At 37.9% G+C, this 23,816-nt stretch overlaps 1 protein-coding gene across 2 annotated transcripts in view; it reads right to left on the bottom strand.

The window, feature by feature from the left end:
- The window catches only part of LOC103027981 (ras-specific guanine nucleotide-releasing factor RalGPS1), a 221,704-nt gene that overhangs the window by 33,891 nt on the left and 163,997 nt on the right, over positions 1-23,816 (bottom strand). For both annotated transcript variants that reach the window (XM_007258076.4, XM_007258078.4), the window contains exons 9-10: positions 6,448-6,585; positions 4,291-4,384 (exon numbers count right to left, since the gene is read on the bottom strand). In XM_007258076.4, coding sequence (XP_007258138.3) covers positions 4,291-4,384; positions 6,448-6,585 — 232 coding nt within the window. The remainder of the gene's footprint in view (positions 1-4,290; positions 4,385-6,447; positions 6,586-23,816) is intronic.

The following is a 23,816-nucleotide window of genomic DNA, read 5'->3' as shown; positions in this document are numbered from 1 at the left end:
ACTGGCTGTTTATTTTTCTGACAAACACAGGCACTGAATGCTTACGGTTGAAGTCCAGGTCAGTGAAAACTGAACCTTGATGAAAAAAAAAATGGAGAAATATTTGCATGTGCTCAGAACTCACTGGAAAGATCAGAGAAAGTCAGAAAGACTTCAAGTTTATTGTTTTACTAAAATGTATTAAAGCTTAAGTTGAGTCTTTATATTATTAAGATTTATTTCCATAGAATTAACAGCTCCAGTGTACATAAAGCAAATCTAACAATCAACACATCATATTTGCTTGTGATTACCGTACATCATTCAAATACAGCTCTACAGCTATACAGCTCTGTAAAAAATAAGAGTTTCTGAATCAGTTTCTCTGAATTTGCTATTTATAGGTATATGTTTGAGTAAAATTACCATTGTTGTTTTATTCTATAAACTACAGATTTTGTCATTTAAAGCATTTACTTGCAGAAAATAAGAAATGGCTGAAATAACAAAAAAAAAAAAAATACAGAGTTTTCAGACCTCAAATAATGCAAAGAAAACAAGTTCATATTCATAAAGTTTTAAGAGTTCAGAAATCAATATTTGATGTAATAACTCTGGTTTTTAGTCACAGTTTTTATGCATCTTGGCATGTTCTCCTCCACCAGTCTTACACACTGCTTTTGGATAACGTTATGCCACTCCTGGTGCAAAAATAAAAGAAAGCATTTTTTATTAGATTTGTTTACTTAACTTAGCTATACTTAATGTAGTTAGCTTTTAATTTCAGGTTAACTTGAAACATTATTTGAAATGCAAATCCAACCTCCTGTATTAAAAAGCTAAGAAAATGTCTTGTGGTAACACCAAGTCCATAAGAGGACCTACAAAAAGAAAGTACTCCAAAACTAAGAAATAAGAATGCTATTTAGGTGTGTTTTGCCACAGAACTAAATCTTCTATTTATGCATTTATGGTGCAATTCCCATTGACTAAAGCAACATGAAAACACCGGGAAAAAGAAGGCTTTTGTTTTTGGAACAGGTACCCTGGGTATTGTAAGAGTATTACAGGGTATTCACTGTTCTGGATCTCACCATGACCTCACAGCATCTCTGTAATATTAATTACCTGCAGAAGAAAAATAAATTCTGCATACAACATGTGCCTTCACGTAAATCACGTGCCTTATCTGAGAGCAGGCCATGAGTCAAATCTAACCATTTCAATTGTGATTTCATTAGTGTGTGAGCTAATATTTATAAGCCCTGACAGAGATGATATCACCTCTCAGACAGTCGCTCGCCTTGCAACATAAACCTTGAGGTTCAGCTTAATGAACAGTTCTTAAATCACTGCCGCTTATTATTGGTTCACAGCTGGGAGCGAAGCGGGGCAGAGGTAAAGAGGAGTCTGTGACAGATTTACAACAACTGAAATGAAGGAAAGAGAAAAAAGATGATCGAGCTTCACTGTGTTAAAGTTCTGCAAACAAAATATGTCATATACAGCATGTTTTAACACCGTCTGCATATTCAATTAACACCAGTGACTGCCAACACTTGTAAATGTTCAGTATTAAATGTTAAAAACTAGATGTCTAGATGTAAAACCCTATTTAATATTAGAATAAATATAATAAAACCTAACGCCAGTTGCTTCTGGTCTGAATATGTTGGTTAGAATAACATAATTATGGCTCATTTTTGCTCAATGTTAAGTACAGATATGGATAAGTTCTTTTTAATTCTGAATTGTTTACTTTATTTGTAACTGACAAACAAATACAATCACAGGCAATTCCATTTATTTTATTTTATTTTACAAAATTGAAATCTGGCAGATGTGTTGTATCTGTATACACTGTCTTATGCCTTGCATTTTAAGGTTAGCACTACCGTAACCCTTTAGCTGTTTTTTTTTTTCAGCTTCAGCTGCTGCTTTTCTTTCTCTTGTGAGAGATAAAGTTTCCCTGCAGAAGAATTCAGCCTCAACTCAACCCATTTATGACAACTTTCCTACACCAGTTCTACAACACCAGCTGTCCTTCACATTGGGTGAACACTTCACGATAAATTCACCAACAGAAATACAGTTTTAAACGATTAGACATGAAATAGTTTAAGAAGGTTAAAATTAAATATGGTTCTCTATAGCACCAAAAAGGTACTACTACATTCTCAGAAAAAATATATTTTAAAGGGTTCTATAAAAAAAAACACCTACGAGCAGATTTTAAACTATGAGAAATCATTTAGCAAAGCAAAGATGGTGAAAAGTAATTAGTAGTGTTGTAGTCAAGACCACTAAAGCAGAGTCCAAGTCAAATTCAGTGCTAAAATTTAATCAGAGTAGGGGTGTGCAATATTATATCGTATACAATATATCGTGACACAGAAATATCATGATATTAAAAATCCATATCGTGATAATAGGGCTGTTCTGTCTTAAAAGTAGTCTATTATTTACTGTGAAGCTTTGGGTTTATTTATTGTACAATTGTTTTAGTTTGCAGTTTATATGCATGCACTAAATATTCTGCAATATTATTTGCTGCATTATATTATTTCATGCTATATTATTTATTTTACCACATTATGATTATTCTGTTATACTATTATACTATATTCCTGAAATGAATGGATTATTTTAGTTTTCCTATATCGCCAAGTATATCGTTATCGCAAAAATACCCTGAAATATCGTGATATTATTTTAGAGCCATATCGCCCACCCCTAAATCAGAGTCTTCTAAAACTTAATTAGAAGTCACCACATGAAGTCAACTAAATCAAATTTTATTATAAAATGTGAAAACAAACACAATTTACCCTCAAACAAAAATTACATATAACAAAAAAAAAACATTTTGGCTATGTTTACATTACAAGTCAGATTTTTTGTTTAGATCAGATTTGGCAATATTGACGGTTCACATTCACAAATGTAAGTGAGCTGTATCTGTGTGTAATGTGAACAAATCTGTCCCTGAAACGCCACACATGCGCACACTGATACGTGTATGAACGTCTCCTTCTTCACCAACAACAAAAAAAACGCCATATTTGAGAGACGACTCATAGCTTTCTAAAGGGAAATAGATGCGTTAGCAGCTCATATGTGGAGCATCTTTTGCTGGAGTGGAGAAACAGCAAACAGCTGGTCTGAAGTTCATGTTCAGACCGAGGAGGTGAAAAAAGGCCAGGTTGTTTGCTTTTGCTGTTTTTGTAGCTATAGCTGCACAGCTGCACCAAGAGATAGAGTGTGGGTATGATAGAGAGTGGGTACATTTACATAACTGTGAAAAAATCAGGTCTGAGTCACATTGAGCAAAAAATCAGATTTGAGTCACTGGTAATGTGAACGTAGCCTTTGATTCACATCCAGCAGCAAACAAACCTCAGAGCTTGTTGCTAGGGTTAGCTAGCTCATTGCTAGCTTTAGCTCTCGTCCCAGTAACATTAGCGTGTTAGCTAGCTTGTCGCTAAGGTTTTAGGCATACAGAGAAAGGACTTATTTGGTCTGTTTGAATAAGTTGTTGATGTCCAGTAACATACATACTAGCACTATAACAACAGTAAAAAGAAAATCTTTATTTATTTAGAACTTTTGAAGAACCATTTTAAGGTTGTATGTATTGTAAGTTTGTTCTATATAAAGTAATACATAATTTTTTGTGTTTGTGTTTCTTGTTACCCAGTTCACAAACACACACCGTACTTGTCCATGCCCTACAGCCTAACGTCCTGGAACAACTATACCATGTAGAGCTGTAAATCCTGCTGTGCTGAAGTGCTAGGACTATATCTTGCCCTTCCTCTACGGGAAACTTTGTTTATAATGAAAACACATTACATTAGTCTCAGCTAATATTTACTGATACAATTCTTCACATGGATACGGCTTTGCCACATGAACCTGTCACAGTATTCAGACCATGCACCTAAAAGTCCGATCATGGACTGGTAAGACCATAAAAAACATAGCCATAAAAGCCCCTCATGGGCTCGCTTGACCACGAAATGACCTGAGAATTTCCAGCAGCTCATCTCTAAGTGTGTCCACCATATTGTCCAAAACTGCATAAAGAGACATAATCATTCCTTTGTTCCTTTCCTAGTCCTAAATCACCTGCTGTAGCGTGCCTGGCCTGCAGGTCAGCCTCACCGGGCCACGCTTTCTGAAAAAGCAATCATGTGAGTTGGCATGGCGACCAAACTCCTCCCGTCCCCACCCCTTTTTTTTAAACTTTGAAATCCCCCGCTCCACAGGGGATTCAGAACGACGGGAGGGAAGGAGTAGACTCCCACTTACTTGAAGTTGTCGTCTTCTACAAACTTCTGGAGCTCCTCGATGTACCGAACAGACATCAAGTACTTCTGCACATGGGGAAGTGTCACGAGATGATCTGTGGAGGAGATTGAGAGAAGAAAAGATAGAAAAACAAAGAAAGAAAAGCAGTACTTGACTCCACAAGCCTCTCAACTTACTCTCACACACTGGAAAGCATGATGCCTTGAATGTAGGCAATTTAAACGTCTACATAATCCTCAATTAATAGATTTTAAAATATTGAACATTTATAAAGAAATGTAGCTACTCAACTATAACTACTTAACTATTATATCCAATATATATATAGCACAAAAGTATAATGTATATTGTAGCAACATTAAAGCAGCAGTATTTTCCTTTTCAAAATTTCCCTTCTGGGACCAATAAAGTATTTATCCATCCATCTATCTTTTTATCCATCCATATATCCATCATCCATCTATCCATCCATCCATCTATCTATCCATCTATCTACCCATCTATCTACCATCTATCCATCTACCCATCTATCTATCTATCTACCCATCTATTCATATATCTACCCATCTATTCATATATCTACCCATCTATCCATCTATCCATCTACCCATCCATCCATCCATCCATCCATCCATCCATCTATCTATCTACCCATCTATCTATCTACCCATCTATTCATATATCTACCCATCTATCCATCCATCATCTACCCATCCATCATCCATCCATCCATCCATCCATCTATCTACCCATCTATCCATCCATCCATCCATCTTTCCATCCATCCATCCATCCATCCATCCATCCATCAATCAGCAGTAGTATTTCTAAGATGACAAGGAACAGAATACTCTAATTAATGGTGTCAGTTTTGAATTCCAGCATCATCTCAGTATGTACACATTCTCATTGATTGTGATAAAGACAGTGTTTCTCAGCTGCTATACATTATTTTTTTGTATTAAACCATTTACAATACAAATCAAAAGTTTGGCACACCTCTTCTCATTTGTTTTTTCTTTTTTGTATTTTTTCTTGCTGTCCAATGAAAAGCAAGTATCTCCAAAAGAGCAACTTTACAGGAGAGAGAAAAAAAGTAAAAAAGTTTCAGGTCATTTTTGAAGTATTTCTATTTGTCAGTGTACAGTACAGTGTAAAGGACAATTTGTCTGTTCAAATTATGTAATAAACTAAAAACTCACAACAATGGAGATACCTTTGTATTGCTAATAACTTACTATTAATATGTTTCATAAACTATTTATACAATATTCAGTCTATTCTTTCATTTATTCTGAAATTTTATTCTGTCCGTCTGTCTGACTGGTACATTTCCTCTCACAAGTAAACATATTTCTCAGGTAACTCATTTTCTAATTCAGATTTAACCATCCCTGTCCAATTCAGCAATTACAACCGTAACCACATCTCTTCACGTTTCACTCAACTAAATCCAATGCAGCACTTTTGTTGTCTACTGGGCATATAGAGTTTCACCTAGCCGTCCATCACGTTTCCACTGGAGCACAGTGCAGCATCCTGCACGTGTTGTCTCTGCACATGGTAAGAGTTCCTTGGCCTCCACAGGCCCTGCTGGGCCCTGTATTCCCTTACAAATATCCTGGCACTGCACAGTGTCCGAATGAGAGGGATTAACTTTATTTAAACATGGAGGAACACTCACAGCAATGCTACAGCACAAGATTGATTTATTCAACTCTGAAAGAAAGGTCATCCCTCACTGTTTCATCACTTTTCCTGTCTTAAAACCTTACATCACAGCAGGAGAGATTTATTCATATTATTTTTAAGTTATTGCAACACTGCACGGGTCGCAGAGACATGGTTCTCTCTGTGGTTTGTTTTGGACTCTTCGGGCTCAAACGTAACAAAGAGTCAATGTAGCTGAAAATCCCTTCTATGGGGCTGAACTATTAAGGGATTTGGATCATAATTCCTGTAGAACAACATTCAGCAACATGAGATCTACACGTCATTCTTAGTCAAGTAACTCTGTTGTGCTCAATGTTCAGTATCCAAAAAATAACCAACAAAAAGGATAAAAGAGAATTTATAAAGAGTTTATGTATTTTCTGCTTCAGTTACAACACTGACATAACTGTGAAATTAATGGCCGATTTGAAACGCTGTACTGACCGTAACTGCAGGACATCTGCATGTCTGAGATGACTCTCAGGAGGTTGTTCATTTGATTCGTTCTCTGCTCGGTCTCAATGATGCTACCGGATGCAGGATAGGCTGAGTCGATGTAGATCATGTCCAGCAAGTAAATGCCTGTAGAAACACAGAAATAAAGACAAAACTTAATACTGATACTGAGACTTGATACTTTTACTACGATGCATGACACCATCAGTAACTGTTGTACTCAAGTTTAAGTCAAGGTCAAGACAGTGACTGAATCAACTCAGGTCAAAGTCCTATTTAAATCAGTTATTTTTATACTATCATACATGACAGAAACTGTACCATAATAATTTAAATCATTCTATCAACTAACTGCTCACCAGATATGGCCTCAAAATGTAAAAAAAAAAAAAAAATGCTGTCTTGGAGGACAATTTTGCAGGCTTCTACAATGGCTCTATTTAATACATTTCTTCATTGCATATATCAAACACAGACAAGACACGTCACAACAAGGCAAGGCAAGGCAAACAGCAAGGCAAGAAAAGTAACACGACACAAGACACGAAACAACAACACAAAACTAGACAAGAAACAACACGAAAAGACACGACCCGACATAAGACAACACACAACAAGACCTGACCCAACAAAAAAGACACAACACAAGACAAGACAAGACAAAACAAGACAAGAAACAACAAGACCTGACACGACCCAAGACACAAAATGACAAGACAAAACAAGACAAGAAACAACAGGAAAAGACACGACCCGACATAAGCCAACACACAACAAGACCTGACCCAACCAAAAAGACACATCACAAATCAAGAAACAACAAGACCTGAGACGACCCAAGACACAAAATGACAAGACAAAACAAGACCAGAAACAACAAGACCTGACACGACCCAAGACACAAAATGACAAGACAAGACATGAGAAGAAACAACAGGAAAAGACACGACCCAACATAAGCCAACACACGACAAGACCTGATTCAACAAAAAAGACACAACACAAAACAAGACAAGACAAAACAAAACAAGAAACAACAAGACCTGACACAACCCAATGCATAAAATGACAAGACAAAACAAGACAAGAAACAACAAGACCTGACACGACCCAAGATATTAAATGACAAGACAAAACAAGACAAGAAACAACAGGAAAAGACACGACCCGACATAAGCCAACACACAACAAGACCTGACCCATCAAAAAAAGACACAACACAAATCAAGACAAGACAAAACAAGAAACAACAAGACCTTACACGACCCAAGACATAAAATGACAAGACAAAACAAGACAAGAAACAACAAGACCTGACACGACCCAAGACATTAAATGACAAGACAAAACAAGACAAGAAACAACAAGACCTGACACGACCCAAGACATTAAATGACAAGACAAAACAAGACAAGAAACAACAGGAAAAGATACGACCCAACATAAGCCAACACACAACAAGACCTGACCCATCAAAAAAGACACAACACAAATCAAGACAAGACAAAACAAGAAACAACAAGACCTAACACGACCCAAGACATAAAATGACAAGACAAAACAAGACAAGAAACAACAAGACCTGACACGACCCAAGACACAAAATGACAAGACAAAACAAGACAAGAAACAACAGGAAAAGACACGACCCAACTTAAGACAAGACACGACAAGACCTGACCCAACAAAAAAGACACAACACAAAACAAGACAAGACAAAACAAGACCTGACACGACCCAAGACATCAAATGACAAGACAAGACATGAAACTACACCTGCCACGACACAAGACACGAAAAGACCAGATTTGACTCGACCCTACCAGACAAAAGCCACGACACAAGACACGAAACGAGAAAACAAAACAAGACAAGACACGACAGGACAAGACTAGTTCTAGTTTTCTTACTGTACATCTTTGGCCGTCTTGTATGTTGATAGCTTAGTTCATATGCTAAGTATTTTGGATTACCTCCAATATATTTTTGAGATGCTGCCCATGAAAATAAAGACATCTGTAACAGACATCATGTAACAAACAAGGCTTGAGTTTGACAGTTAGAGCAACATTAAATATATATGGCTTTTTTAATGTAGTATGACAACATGCATTGAATAAGTGGCTATGTATTGATGTCTCTATACACAGTTAAGCAAACTATGCGACAGTTACGAGCTACTGCACGAAGTGGTAAAACTTCATAAATCTGTCTCATCTCTCTTCACAGTGTAGAGGAACAAACCTGAGTAGGAAAAGTAGGAAAGTCGTGGGAACGAGGACAGAAAACAGGAGAGCAGGAATGACAGCAAGATGGAAAGCAAGAACGCAAGGTGCCTCTGATATTTTTTTTTCAATGAACAAATGACCCTCTTTAGCTTCAGCTAACAGTACATACTTTTCTCTTTCGGTATGTTGGACGGCAGAACAGAACATAACCAAGGTGCTGAAGTTTTGAAATAAACCAGCCAAGCAGAGCTGATTCTAAAGGAAAACAGGCATGGAAATGAAGTCCTGACGGCACATGCTGGAAAGCTGGGTTTGGATGATTCATACAGCCACTGGCAATCCAGTGCGTTAGGCCATATTTTGCACCACTGGGTTTTGATTTCTAACAACGACATATTTAAAACGGCACAAAGGAATCTTTCCAGTAAGGAAAGACAATAAAAGAAAGTCCAAGGATTCAATGTTGGTGACTCACAGTGAGGTATGAAGGTCTATTACAATGTTCTACTGAAGCAGCTCTGGCATACAGGACTGCACACTCATACAGTACACCAGTGTTTCTCAGTCCAGCTCCTGGCATCTCCCTGCTCTGCACTTTCACACTGCTTTCCATTTCCCAACCCACCTGATTCAACAAGTCATTCATTAAGATCCTGAGCTGATTGGCGGCGCTCTGGCAATTTCAAACATGCTTGTTTTTTTTTACGACTGTAATAATCCTTTGTCCTCTGCTTTGAGATCTGCAACTGTATCTACGTACTTCAACCGAAAGCAGCCTACAGTTCAGAGACTACAGAATAGAATACTGTATTTTTCTAACTATAAAGGTGCATATAAAATGCTTTAATTTTCCCAAAAATCCAAAAATTGACAGTGTACCTTTTATATGAATTTTACCAGGTATTAAGGAGCAGTAAAGCCATTCTCCTGAAGTACAGCTTTATAAGGGTGAGTTTTCAGTGAAGTGTCTGCAGCACTAAGGCTGGGAGCAGCATTAGCATTAGTCGCTAACCACAGTGCTAGCTCTTTTACTATTCAGAGCCGAGCATATAGTACTGTAGTCTTCGTGTTTGCCATGTTAAACAAGCTACATGGGCGAACCGTTAACTGATAGAGCCTTGGGTTACCAGAACACTCAGGGTTCCTCAGTCTAGTGCTATCGGCAGCATTTACGTCCCACTAGCACTGCGGTTAGTGCTAGCTAATGCTAATGATGCTGCGTTCAGCCTTAGTGCTGGAGAAACTTAACTCAAAACTCACCCTTAAGCCCTATTCAGACGGGATTCGTTTCTCAGGGGGTCCTGGGGTAATTTTCTCTTTTATGGGGGGGGGGGGGGGGGGGGTCCTCTGTGATTTTATTCCCATCCGGAACGACCATGTACATGTTTTTCTCAGATGCCTATGGAAAAATTACAGGCTAAATGATCAACTGTTTCCTCCGGTAATTTTAGTCCCGTCCGGATCGACATCTGAGTTTAATAAAATATACACTTTGGACGCATGTTTCTACGGAGATCCACGGAAATAGAAAAGCTTCTAAAAGCGATGTCATGTGACTGAGAAAGCAAAAAAACTCAGTCCAAATGTAAAAGTAGAAGTGTGAAATATTGTTCACAGACGCCCCCTGAGACAAAATATTGGCAATCTAAGCTCACTGTAAATAAACTGAAGCATTTTGCTTACCCAGCTTGGTAGGGTAGAAGCATGTTCTGCTCTGGGATACACAACTACATGACGATATGAATTTGAAACAACATAAAATATTGTTTTGGTCTAAAATGCTGGTGCTCTAGTGTGGTGTGGCCACAATGAGCAAACACAGGTTTGAAGCAAAAAGGTTCAGGGTGCTTTCAATAAAAGAACTGATTAACTGTTGTTATGCATGGGGGTGAATCAATCATGCCTTGTAGTTGTCTTGCATATTTCACTAAAAGAGCAGAAGATGGCTTCTACAGCCAGTTCTCACAGTGCCACAACAATCCAAACAACTCAAAAGATGAGAGTACATACAACTACAGTCCCAACATCTCACAGATAGAGAAGCTTTTGGTAAGGAAAAATGTGTGAGTATTGGGCAATAAAGAAAAAAAAACTAAAAGGCTTCTAGCTGGCAACAGAAAAAGTGTTAACAGTCTGTAATACTTGCCATAGGAGGTGTTACTGAGTACTGACCATGCATGGTGCCCAAACTTTAGGCTTGTTTCCATGTTTGAAACTATTTTTTTATCTTTAACATTATGCCTTTTGGAAATCCTTTTCTTGCTTAGCTATTTACAGTTGGTGCCCAAACTCTTGCATGTTTAACCTCCTAGGACCTCCTAGGATCACATTTTGGGTCGTCTAGACCACAACACAAGATTTTCCTCTACAAGGGCCTGGTGTCCTCTTATGAGGACATTATACTGTCATCTAGTGGTGGTAGAAGAATTTAACACGTTACAGTTTCGATTTGGTTCAGATATTTTTTTTAATGAACAGTAAATACAGTAAATGTTGAAGCAGCACTTCAAATGAGCCATTTTGCTCATAGGGGAACAACTGTTGTTTCTGCTTTTGTTTTGCACTCAGGCACAAAATAAATGTTTGGCACATCATTAATAATTGCGACTTCATTCTATTATATCTAAATATAAAACTAACGTCCTCATATGTGGACATCATTTTTATCAGAAACTACATCATTTTTTTTACACAGATCAGGTGCCAATTAGCTCAAATAGCAAAGAGAAATAATAAATGCATGCCATAAAAAACGTTTAGGTCTTATGAGGTTAATCTAAATACCTCTGGATGTGTATAACAGTGTTACTATTTTATGAGTGAACTCCCGTATGAGATTCACACTACACCTAAATCCTTAAGTGTAAATGTCAAGAGGGTGATATCTAAAAGCTCTTCTTTCATCTCCTTCTCAATGCAGCACACCCTTGCCATGATTTACAGGCCCCAAAATATACTGTACACAGTGCCATTAAACACACTTATCTAATGATTCAAGGGCAGTGGCGTGCACTGGCCAGACCTCAAGTCAGTTGATGGCTTTTCAATCGAAGCCACATGTCCAGAGGCAAGCCGTCACAGGATGTCACCCCAATCTATCAAGTACATAAATCAGTAAAGCAAGTGATATACGGCACAAGGACAATGGATGACATCATAAATTTAAACCTAAACACTTGTGCTCTGCTAATGATTTGGAGGCTCTGTTTAATAGTGGACTATTAAACACAGCACGCCACATAATTTATGATACTGTATATAAACCCGCTGACGATCTCTCCAAAACAGTTTAGCACATTCCGCACGCTGAGAATTAGCACTTCAGGCTATAATAAAGTGCAGGATTAATAAATGAATCTGACTACAGTTTAAGGTTGTATAAATACTAGATTTTCACAACCCCGACCCCCGATAATCTATCTAATATTTACAACATTCTGTGAGTTATTCTATAGAGAAAATTGTTATTCTAAAGAAACAGCCACTACTTCAATCAAGAGTGTATACAGTTAAGTATACACTGAATAAATAGTGACATTTGACTGTAATTAGCTCAAGGCCGGCAAATCAAAAAAATGTACTCCTCATTTAATAAAAGCACTACATATCTGTGGCCACAATCAAAAACTCAAGACATGAATGCAGAAATACGCTAAAGATGTATTAAAATGTTTATAAGTATAGCTAATAACTATAATGGGCGAGTAAAATCACTGCAGAAACAAAGCTCAGGCTCTTATGTTCAGGTCTCTACAGTGCAGACTGTAATTAGGATCTTAGCAGTTCAGGAAAACTGTGGAGGTTCACTGTTTGAGCTCAATTAGTAGAAAGGCATTACAAAAGAAAAGCATACTAGATTTACTCGTTTTGTAATTTAAGTAGCGCCAGCTACATGATGATGCCAGACATATTTTCAAGGTCCATTTTTAAAGATACAAATGAATTTTGAAGGTTCTGAATGATTGCTTGATGCCACCTATGCATTAAAGTAAGGAGGAAAAGAAAAAGTGGTAGAGAAGGAAGTAAAAGTGGTAGAGGAAACAAAAGCAGAAGAAGCACAAGTTGAAAAAGCGGAGAAGAAGCAGAAATATAAGAAGAAGAAGAAGAAGAAGAAGAAGAAGAAGAAGAAGAAGAAGAAGAAGAAGAAGAAGAAGAAGAAAACAGAAGTGGAAGAAATGAAAGAAAAGAAAAAGCAGAAGTAAAAAAGAGGAGGAAGAAGAAGCAGAGAAGGAAGAATACAGAAGTGGAAGAGAAGAGGAAGAAGCAAAAGAAGAAGCAGAAAAACATAAATCAAAAGAGGAAGCAGAAGTGGAAGAAATATAAGAAAATAGAGAGGTAGAGGAAGAAGAAGAAGCAGGTAGTGAAAGAAAAAGGAGTGAAAGAAGAAAAAGCAGAGGAGGAAGAACACAGAAGTGGAAGAGGAGAGGAAGCAGAAGCGAAAGAAGAAGCATAAGAAGCAGCAGAAATAGCGGAAGAAGCAGAAGCAAAAAAATCAGAAGAGGAAGGAAGTGGAGGAAGAAGAAGCAGAAGGGGAAGAAGTGGAAAAAGATCAGAAGAAGAAGCAAGGATGGAAGAGGAAACTGAAGTTGAGCAACAAGAAGCAGAATTGGACGAAGTAGAAAAATAATTAGAAGAAACAACAACAGAATTAACAAAAGAAGAAGCAGAAGTGGAAGAGGAAGCAAAAACAGAGAGGGAGAAAGAAGTTTTCAGATGCAGCAAGAAAAAGAAGCTATATTAAAGTGGCACATTATGTTACATTATAACTGTAACTTCACTCACACTCCTGTTATTCCATCTCACACTGTCCAGGATGGGAATTCAGGCCAAAGCCTCAAAGAGCTCTTTTTTTGGCTCATCTCGCAGAGATCATTAAAAGTGAGCTTTCCCCAAAGGAATTCCCAATGGCCGCTCTGTCAATTCCTTTTTATGACTTTACGACTCGTCCGTATAAAAAAAGAAGCAGGCATGTTGACAAGCTAGCAAGTTTAATGCTAAACATAAATACAGCAATCATTCAGAGAATGCTGTTGGAAGATTTTCAGAAGAGTGGTGGGTTATTGCCTGGTGTGTGAGCTTGAGCCCGATGACAAGTGGCTCGGACTGGCATGTGTTTGAAATTGAGCGTGCTTGTGAGTCAGACTGTGTATGCAGGTCTGTTTTCATATATTTTTAGTGCATGAGTTCAGATTGTTTGGAAAGTCAGAGAAACATTAAAAGAGTACAAGCATCCATAAAGTGCTTTAAAGGTTTATTCTGTAATGTGCTGTACATGCAGATCATTCTAAGAAGCTTTCCAAATAAAGTTCCAGGACCAATGTTTCTTCTAAACTGACAGGCAGCACTTCTACACTGACCTCATGGTTATAAAGCTTCTCAAAGTAGAACTGTTGATCAAATCCTGCTCCTAAAATAAATGAATACATAAATACACATCTTAGCTTAACATTCTTATACTAACTTTTTAAAAATCCCATTACTTGTTGAAACATTTCAGTCTAATTTTGCTTCAGTGGTGAAACATTAAACAGACTCCTTTACAAGCAACCCAAGCTGCGTTAGGTCTCCACATGACTACTGTACCTTTCATACACGCTTTAATATTATCATATATTTTTATAATGATTTCTTTAAAACGATCTAAATAATTCATTTTTCTCATACCTTTTACACTCTTTCTCACACTCAGATGCTTCTTAAAAACCTTCCAACAATGCTGTTTCAATCTCATGATTGAATGTACACCACAACATCAACTCACGCCGCAATGCCATGTCTTCCATCTTGCCATAAGACATCTTTCATTGTCTTTTTGGCAGATGAAAAGTGTTTGTCTACTGATAAAAGAAGAGATCCATCCCAAACAGACAAAGAAGGGGTTTTGTTCAACTAATAAGTGCAATAGTGCTGCTGTGATATATTTTCTCATTGACAAAAAAGAAACAAAAACACCTTTTGATAGAATTTATGGACCATCCTTCTTCTCTTAGTCCGAATATGTGTCCAAAAGAGTTTTGCAGACTTTTGTCAATGAGTGTAAGAGCTGCTGCCAATGTGTTGTAAAGCTTCCATTACAACACATGTGTAACAGTGATGAACTGCTCTGGAAAGAAAAAATAAGAGACCACTTAAAATGATGAGTTTCTTTGATTTTACCAAATTGCAAACCTCTGGAATATAATCAAGAGGAAGATGGATGATCACAAGCCATCAAACCAAACTGAACTGCTTGAATTTTTGCAACAGGAGTAAAGGCATAAAGTTATCCAAAAGCAGTGTGTAAGACTGGTGGAGGAGAACATGCCAAGATGCATGAAAACTGTGATAAAAAAAACAAATATTGATTTCTGAACTCTTAAAACTTTATGAATATGAACTTGTTTTCTTTGCTTTATTTGAGGTCTGAAAGCTCTGCATCTTTTTTGTTATTTCAGCCATTTCTCATTTTCTGCAAATAAATTCTCTAAATGACAATATTTTTTGGGGGGAATTTGGGAGAAATGTTGTTTGTAGTTTATAGAATAAAACAACAATTTTAATTTTAATCAAATATATACATATAAATAGCAAAATCAGAGAAACTGATTGAGAATCTGAAGTGGTCTCTTATTTTTTTTCCAGAGCTGTATAAGTAAGTGATTGGGCATCAAGGCTTCCAGGTTCTGTATGGCATCTTGAATCACATTTCCCCACAGATGTTATAGCTGGGCCTGTAGATTCTGCACACTCTGATACATATGAGACACAGCTGGTCTCATCAACATTTGCTTGAAAATAAAGCTAAGGAAGTAATGCAATCTGGCAGAGATGTTCCTGGGAAACCCTTACAGTGTGTGGGCGAGCATTATCCTGCTAAAAAATGATTGTTGGAAACCCTCCCAGGACAGGAAACACATGTGGCCAAAGGATGTCCTGCACATATCGCTAAGCTATTAGTGGCCCCCATATGAGTGGCTCATCATAAGGCCTACATACTCAAAACTGACTGTTCCTGGATCCCAAACAGAACCTTGTCGAACCTCTTTAGACCACAATAGTGTAGTTTGGAGCTTACTGTGGGAATACTATTGTACTATTGCACTTATTCAAAAGCTGTATACAAAGCCCACTAGTCATCAATATGATGCACAATTTCAAGTTGGCATGGATAAAATGTCTTGAAAATTATTTATGTGAGATCAGAACAAGTTTTGTACCAGTTAAAGTCTGGTCTTTGTTTTAAGACCAGTCTGTAGACCACAAATGATTTTTTTTCTATGTCTCTGGAAATGTTCTTACTTGAAACCAGCTCAGTGCATAACCCTACATCCTCACACTGTGTAAAAAGAAGCCTGTGGATGCTGAGCATAAGTGGGTGCAGATCTGCTTCATATCATAGCCATCTCATACCCTGCCAGGAAAAAAAAAAAAAAGAGAAAAACTATAGGGAAAAACTCGAGCAGAAGCTGCTCAGACTAAACAAAGGCCAAGGCACAACCTCCTCAGCATCCTTAAAAGGCTCCAGTGTCACATCTTACATAATTCTTTTCCTCCTGGTCACTAGCTGTCCCGAGCACAGACAGCACTTCACTGAACCAGAAGGGAGGCTGTCTGTTTAAAGAGCATATTGAATTTGAATTATTCTCATGGAAAATGTATTCTTGGACAGCTCAGACCTAAAGTACACTTTTTTTCTTATTACTCGATCAAGCGAATTTGTCCAAATCGATGACCTAACATGACTCCAACAAAAGTTCAATGAGTTGTCGGGCTCCAGCTATACGTGTTGCACTCTCCAATATAAACCAATGCATTACAAATGTAATACTCTCATGGTTATGCTCTCAAAAGGTCTACAAATGAAAGGGGCCAAATGGTGACAGATCTGGAGAATTTCAAAACAAATTACTTTCTTGGACTGATATTACTCAAGGTTGGCGGCATACGTGTTATGAATCCTAAAACTAAAAGCGTGCTTGGAGAATATCCACTGGGTGTCCATTGATGTCCAAGAAGAGTAGGCTTGAAATACAGTGTAGAAGATGTGCATGAGGTGCTCAGGTTGTCCAAGAGGAATACTGTATGCAGTGCTGCAGAGATGATTATGCCCATGGTTCCTACTAATATCTATGGAGAACATGTTTAAAATACAATCCAGGGTTTGTCCACTGATGTCCACAAAGTGTTCACTGATGACTGATGCCTATGTTGAAAACCACGTCTATTTCTGTGTCACACCGATACTCTGGTTACTGATGCTCATCCAGTTATGATCATTAAAAAACATATATTAAAACACATTGGATGTGACATCAAAGGTTTGTCAACTGATACACATGGCATGTCCACTGAAGTCAATAAAAAATGTGCTTAAAATGCTGTTTCTTAATCTGTTTACCAATGTCCATGGTCTGTCCACAGATACAGTTTAAATACAGTTGAGGTAGCATCCATGTTCTATCACAGGGGTATTTAATTAGAATTCAGTTCGGTCCAGTTAGAGAACATTTCGCCAGGCCCATCGCCATTTTTAACTTGCATTATGATTCAGTATTATATACTGTATACTGAAGAAGCCTAGTACTTCTGTCAGTGTTTTATGTCATCAACAACTGAAAGACAAAACAAATTACACATACTAGTATATTTCAACAATATGTATCGTTTTAAATAAGCCTGTCACAATAATTATCAACCTATCATAAAATAAATGGAAACACCCTGAACTTATCAAGTCTGTTAATGTGAATCTGTATGTTAACTTTGTTTCCAAATGCTATATTTATACTATTTAATTTTATTTATATTAGATTTGCCCCTGCTTGTCATGATAATTACATGAATGACAAATCATACAATATATGGAGAAATGTTTGCTGAAGTTGGCCAAGTTCTCGCGCTCTCGCATCTGCACAGAACTGATTGGCAGAGGAGGGCGTTTGGTGATATTACAGCACACGTGATTGGTCAGTAAGTTTACTGCACTGCAAAGCACGTAAACCATAAAGACAATAAACGTTCGGCCGCTTTAAATAAACACTGTCAGAATTAAATCCTTCTCAGGAGGTCCGCATTGGAAAACGCCTGGGTCCGGACCCGGACCGCGGTCCGCCTATTAGTAACCTCTGTTCTATCAAATGACCCCGCTCCCCAAGACTATCCACAGACATTCCTGGCGTATCCATTGTCCATGGTGTCTCTTGAGATGTCCATGAAGTTTCCACTGATATCTATGGAGCATAAGGCTCAAAAATAATTTGGAATCGATGTTGCTCTTCTAATGTCCATAAACAAATGCTTAATGCAGTGGAAATTAGATCCATGGTGTGTCCGCTGATGTCCATGGTGTGACAACTAATGTCCATTAAAAGCATACAACAAAAAACAACAGAGATGACATCCATGATGTGTCAACTGATATTCATTGAAACTATGACTAAAATACAGTGGAGATGACATCCATGGTGTGCCCACTGATGTCCATGGTATGACAACTAATGTCCATTAAAAGTATTCCTAAAATACAGTGGAGATTACATCCATAATGTGTCCACTGATTTCCATTTAAAACTATGACTAAAATACAGTGGAGATGACATATATGGTGTGTCCACTGATGTCCATGCTGTGTCAACTGGTGTCCATTCAAATATTCCTAAAATACAATGGAGATAACATACATGGTGTGTCCACTGATGTCCATTTAAAACTATGACTAAAATACAGTGGAGATGAGATATATGGTGTGTCCACTGATGTCCATTGTGTGTCAACCAATGTCCATTGAAACAAGACTTAAATACATTGGAGATGACATTGGTGGTGTGTCCACTGATGTCAATGAAATATTTACTTAAAATACAGTGGAGATGGCATTAATGGTCTGCCTCCTGATTCCCATGACCTGTTTATTGATACCTTTCCATTAAAAAATTTTCTTAAGACAAAGCAGACGTGACACGCTCTGTTTTATTGACGTCCATGGTGTGTCCACTCAAGCCTTTTGTCAAAATCTTGACAAGTAGTACAGAGAGATGCTAATATCTATGCTTTCTCCACTGATGTCCATTGGGAATATGCCTTATATGGTTATAACAGAGCAAAACTGATGTCCATGACGTGTCTACTGAAGTCCATGTTATGAAGTTGCTGTACGCCACAGTCTCCTTGTGTTTGTTTAGTATTGGGGATCATGGCGATCAAACTGAGCGGATAATGCGACAAAATCCAACTACAAGGTGCGAGCTGACTGCTGAACATGCATGAGATTATCACTCATCTGAGGCGTGGGTGGACACCAAGGGATGATTGGTCTGAGGCCAGAATCAATGATCACATACTTACATAAGCCAAATTAAGGAAAAACTAAACATGCACACAAACACAAACCAACACGTGTACACACACAGACACACACACACACACACATACAGACACACACACATTCTTCAGAGGCCTACATCATTCCTCGTGTTCATTTTCCATGGTGAGGATTGGCTATGACATGCCAGTAAGTCCGGTTGTAAACCAATGCTGGTATTTTCACAGATTTTATGTTGTTGTTCACTACAGCTGGGTTCTAAGTGAATCTCAACAGTGGAGCTTCATTTAATTCCCCAGTAATGTCAAATTAATTCCATCTGTTATATAATTAAGAGACTCGCAAAACTGGAAAATGACGGGAATTCTGCAGTTATCGGAATGTGGGCGCTCTGTCGCACTGGAACTATCACAGCGCATCCAACAATAAAGAAAGCGTAGAGAGATGCGGAAAGTACATGGAAAGCTCACTTCCATATGACCATTCATTTTACCAAGGCAAATGCATAAAGTCACACACTGGATGTAAATCACTAATATGAGGTTAATTTTTTGCTGATTACACATACAGTAGGTCTGAATTCAAAAGGCGTGGACCTATTTAAAGTTATAAAACTATTGAAGGCCTAAGAGCAGAATTGTAGGTGGTGGCTTGAGTCAAACCATGGAAAAATAGTAGGCAAATCAAATAGTTATCAAAGAGATTTCAGGCACTGCAGCATGGAGGACGCGAGGCAGACATAAACGCAAGGTAATTTATTAACAAGAAAACAAACAATAAACCAAAATTGAACTCAAAACATGATACATGTACAGATTGTACTACTAGAATGAACACAAGATAAACTACAAACAAAAAAAACTAAGAAACGGCAACCGGATAGACGCAAAACACGCACAAGACCAGACAACCTAACACTGAAAACACAGGGACTTAAATACACATGGAGGGAACAGGAAACAGGAAACACCTGGGGACAGGTAATAAGGGGGCGGAGCTGCAAATTAACACAGGTGGGAGCGCTGAAGACATGGATGGAGACAAGAAGAGAAACAGAGAGCCATGTGCTATGAACACACAGGCTGACAAGGGGCAGGACAAGGACTTGACAGCTTAACCAATCAAAATCTTTCTATTTGAAACAAAGGAAAAAAAAAAAAATAGGCTCTACAGCCCCATGTGCCTGCAAGTCAGAACTGATAGATACCGCACAGGGAATGCTCAACAGTTTCCATTAAAGAATCCCTCATTTTAGTTCACATTTTATTTTACATTTTACTTCGCTCAAAATATCTGGGGCAGTTTGTGGATGTGTGATTAAAAAGCATTGTTGCAGTACCAAAAACACAGGCGACTTTAGTATGATATACCATTAAAAAAAATTGTGTTATCTTGAGGTTCAGGCTGCCAATGGCAATTAGCATGACCCTGGGTTTACATATTAATATTTGCATGCACTTACAAAAATGCTAATGCATCATTCTGTATTAGTGCACATATGGTCACTCACCCAAAATGAAACCATTGTGAGCAGCAGAGTGAGGGGTAACTTGCTCTCATAGCCTACATCACTAAGGATGAGCAAATACAACACAATATAGATTAAGTAGTGCTGGGCAGTATGACCAAAAATGCATATCACAGTATTTTTCAAGATTCTGATGGTTTCACAGTATAGCACGATATTTTTTTTTATTATTATTTATTTTTATAATTTTTTTGCACGACTGGGCTTAAATATAGATTTGTGACCTATTGTACTGTTAGGAGTACATAAAATACAAAACATTAAGGGTTTAAATTAAGCCTTTGATTAGTATAGGGCATAGGTCGGCAATAGGCGGCCCGTGGGCCAGATGTTTCATGCCTGCAAGGTTGTTTGAACAATGAACGATAATGAAAAAAAAAAAAAATCAAATGCTTTGGTGAACTTTAGTTTACATGCCTCCCCTGTCTCTCTGTCGCGCTTGGCGTGACTTTAGTTTCCACCCGTTCTTGTTTTTCCGCCCATTCTCGGGCTCCCTTTCTCACTATAAGGCGTTTTTTGTAACTTAGTCCACTAGCCAGGGCAGCGGCAGTATATTGGACCGCGATCCTAACGACTCGAGTTTGATCCTGGTTGAGGAGCGGTGTGTTTATTTGTTTTTTTTTTTACTTTCTTCCTGGGTTTACCTGCTTTATTTTCCAAAAACTGTTTTTTTTTTTTTATGGCCCACCACACAATGGCTTGGAAAATATCTGGCCCGCTGCCAAAACTAATTGCAGACCTCGGTTTAGGGTGTACTTTATCCCACAAAATTACACAATATATGAAGAAATCAGACTTTATTAGCAGAAAAACAGCTTACCTTATAAAACTAAAATTAAAAATAGTTCCATAAACGGTATAAATGGAACTAAAATACTCAAAATGTAAGTATTCAAGAGAGATATTTCTCAAATGTTCTATTGCACAAGTAAGACACAAGTTTAATATCAACAATCCTGAAATAAAATGTTATTCCTAAAGCCGTTCGAGGCATTAAAGTATTTAAGCAGCTGCTACAGTATTAATATATTTAAAAAGGCTAAAGTTACTCATATAGCAAGAAGCAGCAGCAGAAGCTCCAGGAGTTATGTTCTCATGTTTCCTCAGGCAGGACAGGGTGAGACTCCACCAGTCTGTTATGCTAACTGGCTAGCATTAGCTAGCAAGCTCTTCCACTGTGCTTATTTGGTGGCGCTGTTCTACACAGCATTCTACAGTGCCTCTAGTGGTTTTGTGGGTTGTGAAAAATGCATATCAGTTCTAATTCCCCCTCCGGTTTACCGTGTGAACCATAGCGGAATGCAAATAGATGGTGCCAGGAACCAATGGGACGGCTATAAGTTTTGTTTAAGATTCCACTGCCCAAAAACAACACTGCTCAGAAAGCTTTAAAGGTCAATGACCAATGAATTTATTTCCCAGATTGTGCTTTGTGTGTGGAAGCTTAAATTATCCATTCTGAATTCTTAAAGCAGATGTTATGAACTGTTTATTTATATATTTATGTATTTAAATGGATATCTGCACAAGCTTATTTAAAGTGCAGTTTAGTTTAATAACACTTATTATTGCTTTGTTTATTCAGAGTAATGATACAATGCCTCCAGTAAGGAATAACATTTTTTAAACAAAGGCTCATTGCCAGTTTTTTGCCCTGGCTCTAAGAAAGTTAATGTGAGTATGATTAAATGAATTCAGTTTCAACAAAACCTTGATTGAACTCAGGCAAATTGCATTTAAAACATAAAAGGAGCTTCTGTGCTTGTGGGGGAACAGACACGCTTCCAGAAAGTGAGCTCATCTCCGTTTGGAGAGCCTGTAAACGTACACTTACACTCCACAACAGACCTGCACAACTGTGGCTTATGATTATATGAGGTATGAATCATAAACATGCGAATAAAATCAAAGAGCAGGTGAAAGCAAGGGGCATTCATTTCCTAACAAACCGTGTGGAAACAAACTCAGGTCTCTTAAGCTCTGTGTTCTGTCTAACTCAAGGCTGCGGAGGAAAATGAACAGCTCCTAAGAATTCAAAAACATTAACCCTTAGAAGTCCAGAGTTTTCTATTACTGCTATTAAAATGTAATTACATTAGAGCTGCAAAACACTGGGGGGAAAAACTGTATGTATTGAAATATTTAAAAATACATGAATTCTTAACTGATTTCAATAGAACTCAAAGATATATAATGACATGTCATTTTGTATAAATAATGTACTTTGTGCATTCAAGATTGGAATAAAATAAAGATATAATCCAATACAATGCTTTGTAATTTAGCTAAATTACTGAAAAGGCGCAATTAAATCTGATATATTAGCCAGATACTATACTGCTATGAACAAACATTGTCTCTGCTGCTTCATGCTGTTTACACAGTCAGTGCAGTCCGTGCTGCGTTCACTGCTCGCAGACGTGAGACTCTGCACTGCACATCCTATTTAAAACACTGTGTTTAAAAGTGCAGCGGCAAATTTTCAGGTCTGTGGTTAAGCAGTATAACACTGCACAGATATACGCACTGGGAAACAGCTCAGACCAATCAGAGTAGACCATGCGCTCGATTGCACAATTCCATTTGTCTCTTTTCTTAATGAACACTTGATGTGTGCTGTTGTTTTTCTATTTTACTCGGATAAGAACACTCATATTGCAAGGAACAGCAGCAAGAGCTCCTCAGATAAAGTGCTGTTCTCATGTTTCTCCACGCAGGATGGAGCGTTCAACTCCACAGAGCTGAGCTTCAGTCACTCCAGTGTATAAGCTTATTATGCTAACTAGCTAGCGCTAGTTAGTGAGCTGTATCTGCTTCTTTGACTGTGCTGTTCCATGCAGCGCTCTGCAGCGCCTCTAGCGGTGTGGCGGTATATGAAAAATGAATACTGGTTTAAATTTGCCCAGCACTACTAGAGACTTAAAACTTGAAATGGACTTGGATCCTAGAGATACTGGTGCCTGGACCCCAGAGACTCAGGGGTCAACTTGGACCTGGACCTCAGACTTGACAGTCAATATGGACTTTAACTTGAACCACATATATCTAAGATTGAACTTGAACTTGCACCCTTAAGGGTCAACTTAGACCTAAACCCAGACACCCAACACTCAACTTGGATCCTTTTGCTATCTTCAAAACTCAATAACATAAGCTGCTAGTGAAATAGTTGACAGGGACGAGGGCAGAACCAGGCAACAGAAAGTGTTGTGGTGGAGTCAGAAGGTTCCAGATTAAATTATCCTTAAAATTAGTTACACTTGTGATCCAGTTATCTTTTATAGCTTGCTAACCTTATAAA

The sequence above is a fragment of the Astyanax mexicanus genome, chromosome 1 (genome assembly GCF_023375975.1).
Source record: "Astyanax mexicanus isolate ESR-SI-001 chromosome 1, AstMex3_surface, whole genome shotgun sequence".
Classification (NCBI taxonomy): Eukaryota; Metazoa; Chordata; class Actinopteri; order Characiformes; family Acestrorhamphidae; genus Astyanax; species Astyanax mexicanus.
This window is presented reverse-complemented; position numbering and strand designations above follow the sequence as displayed.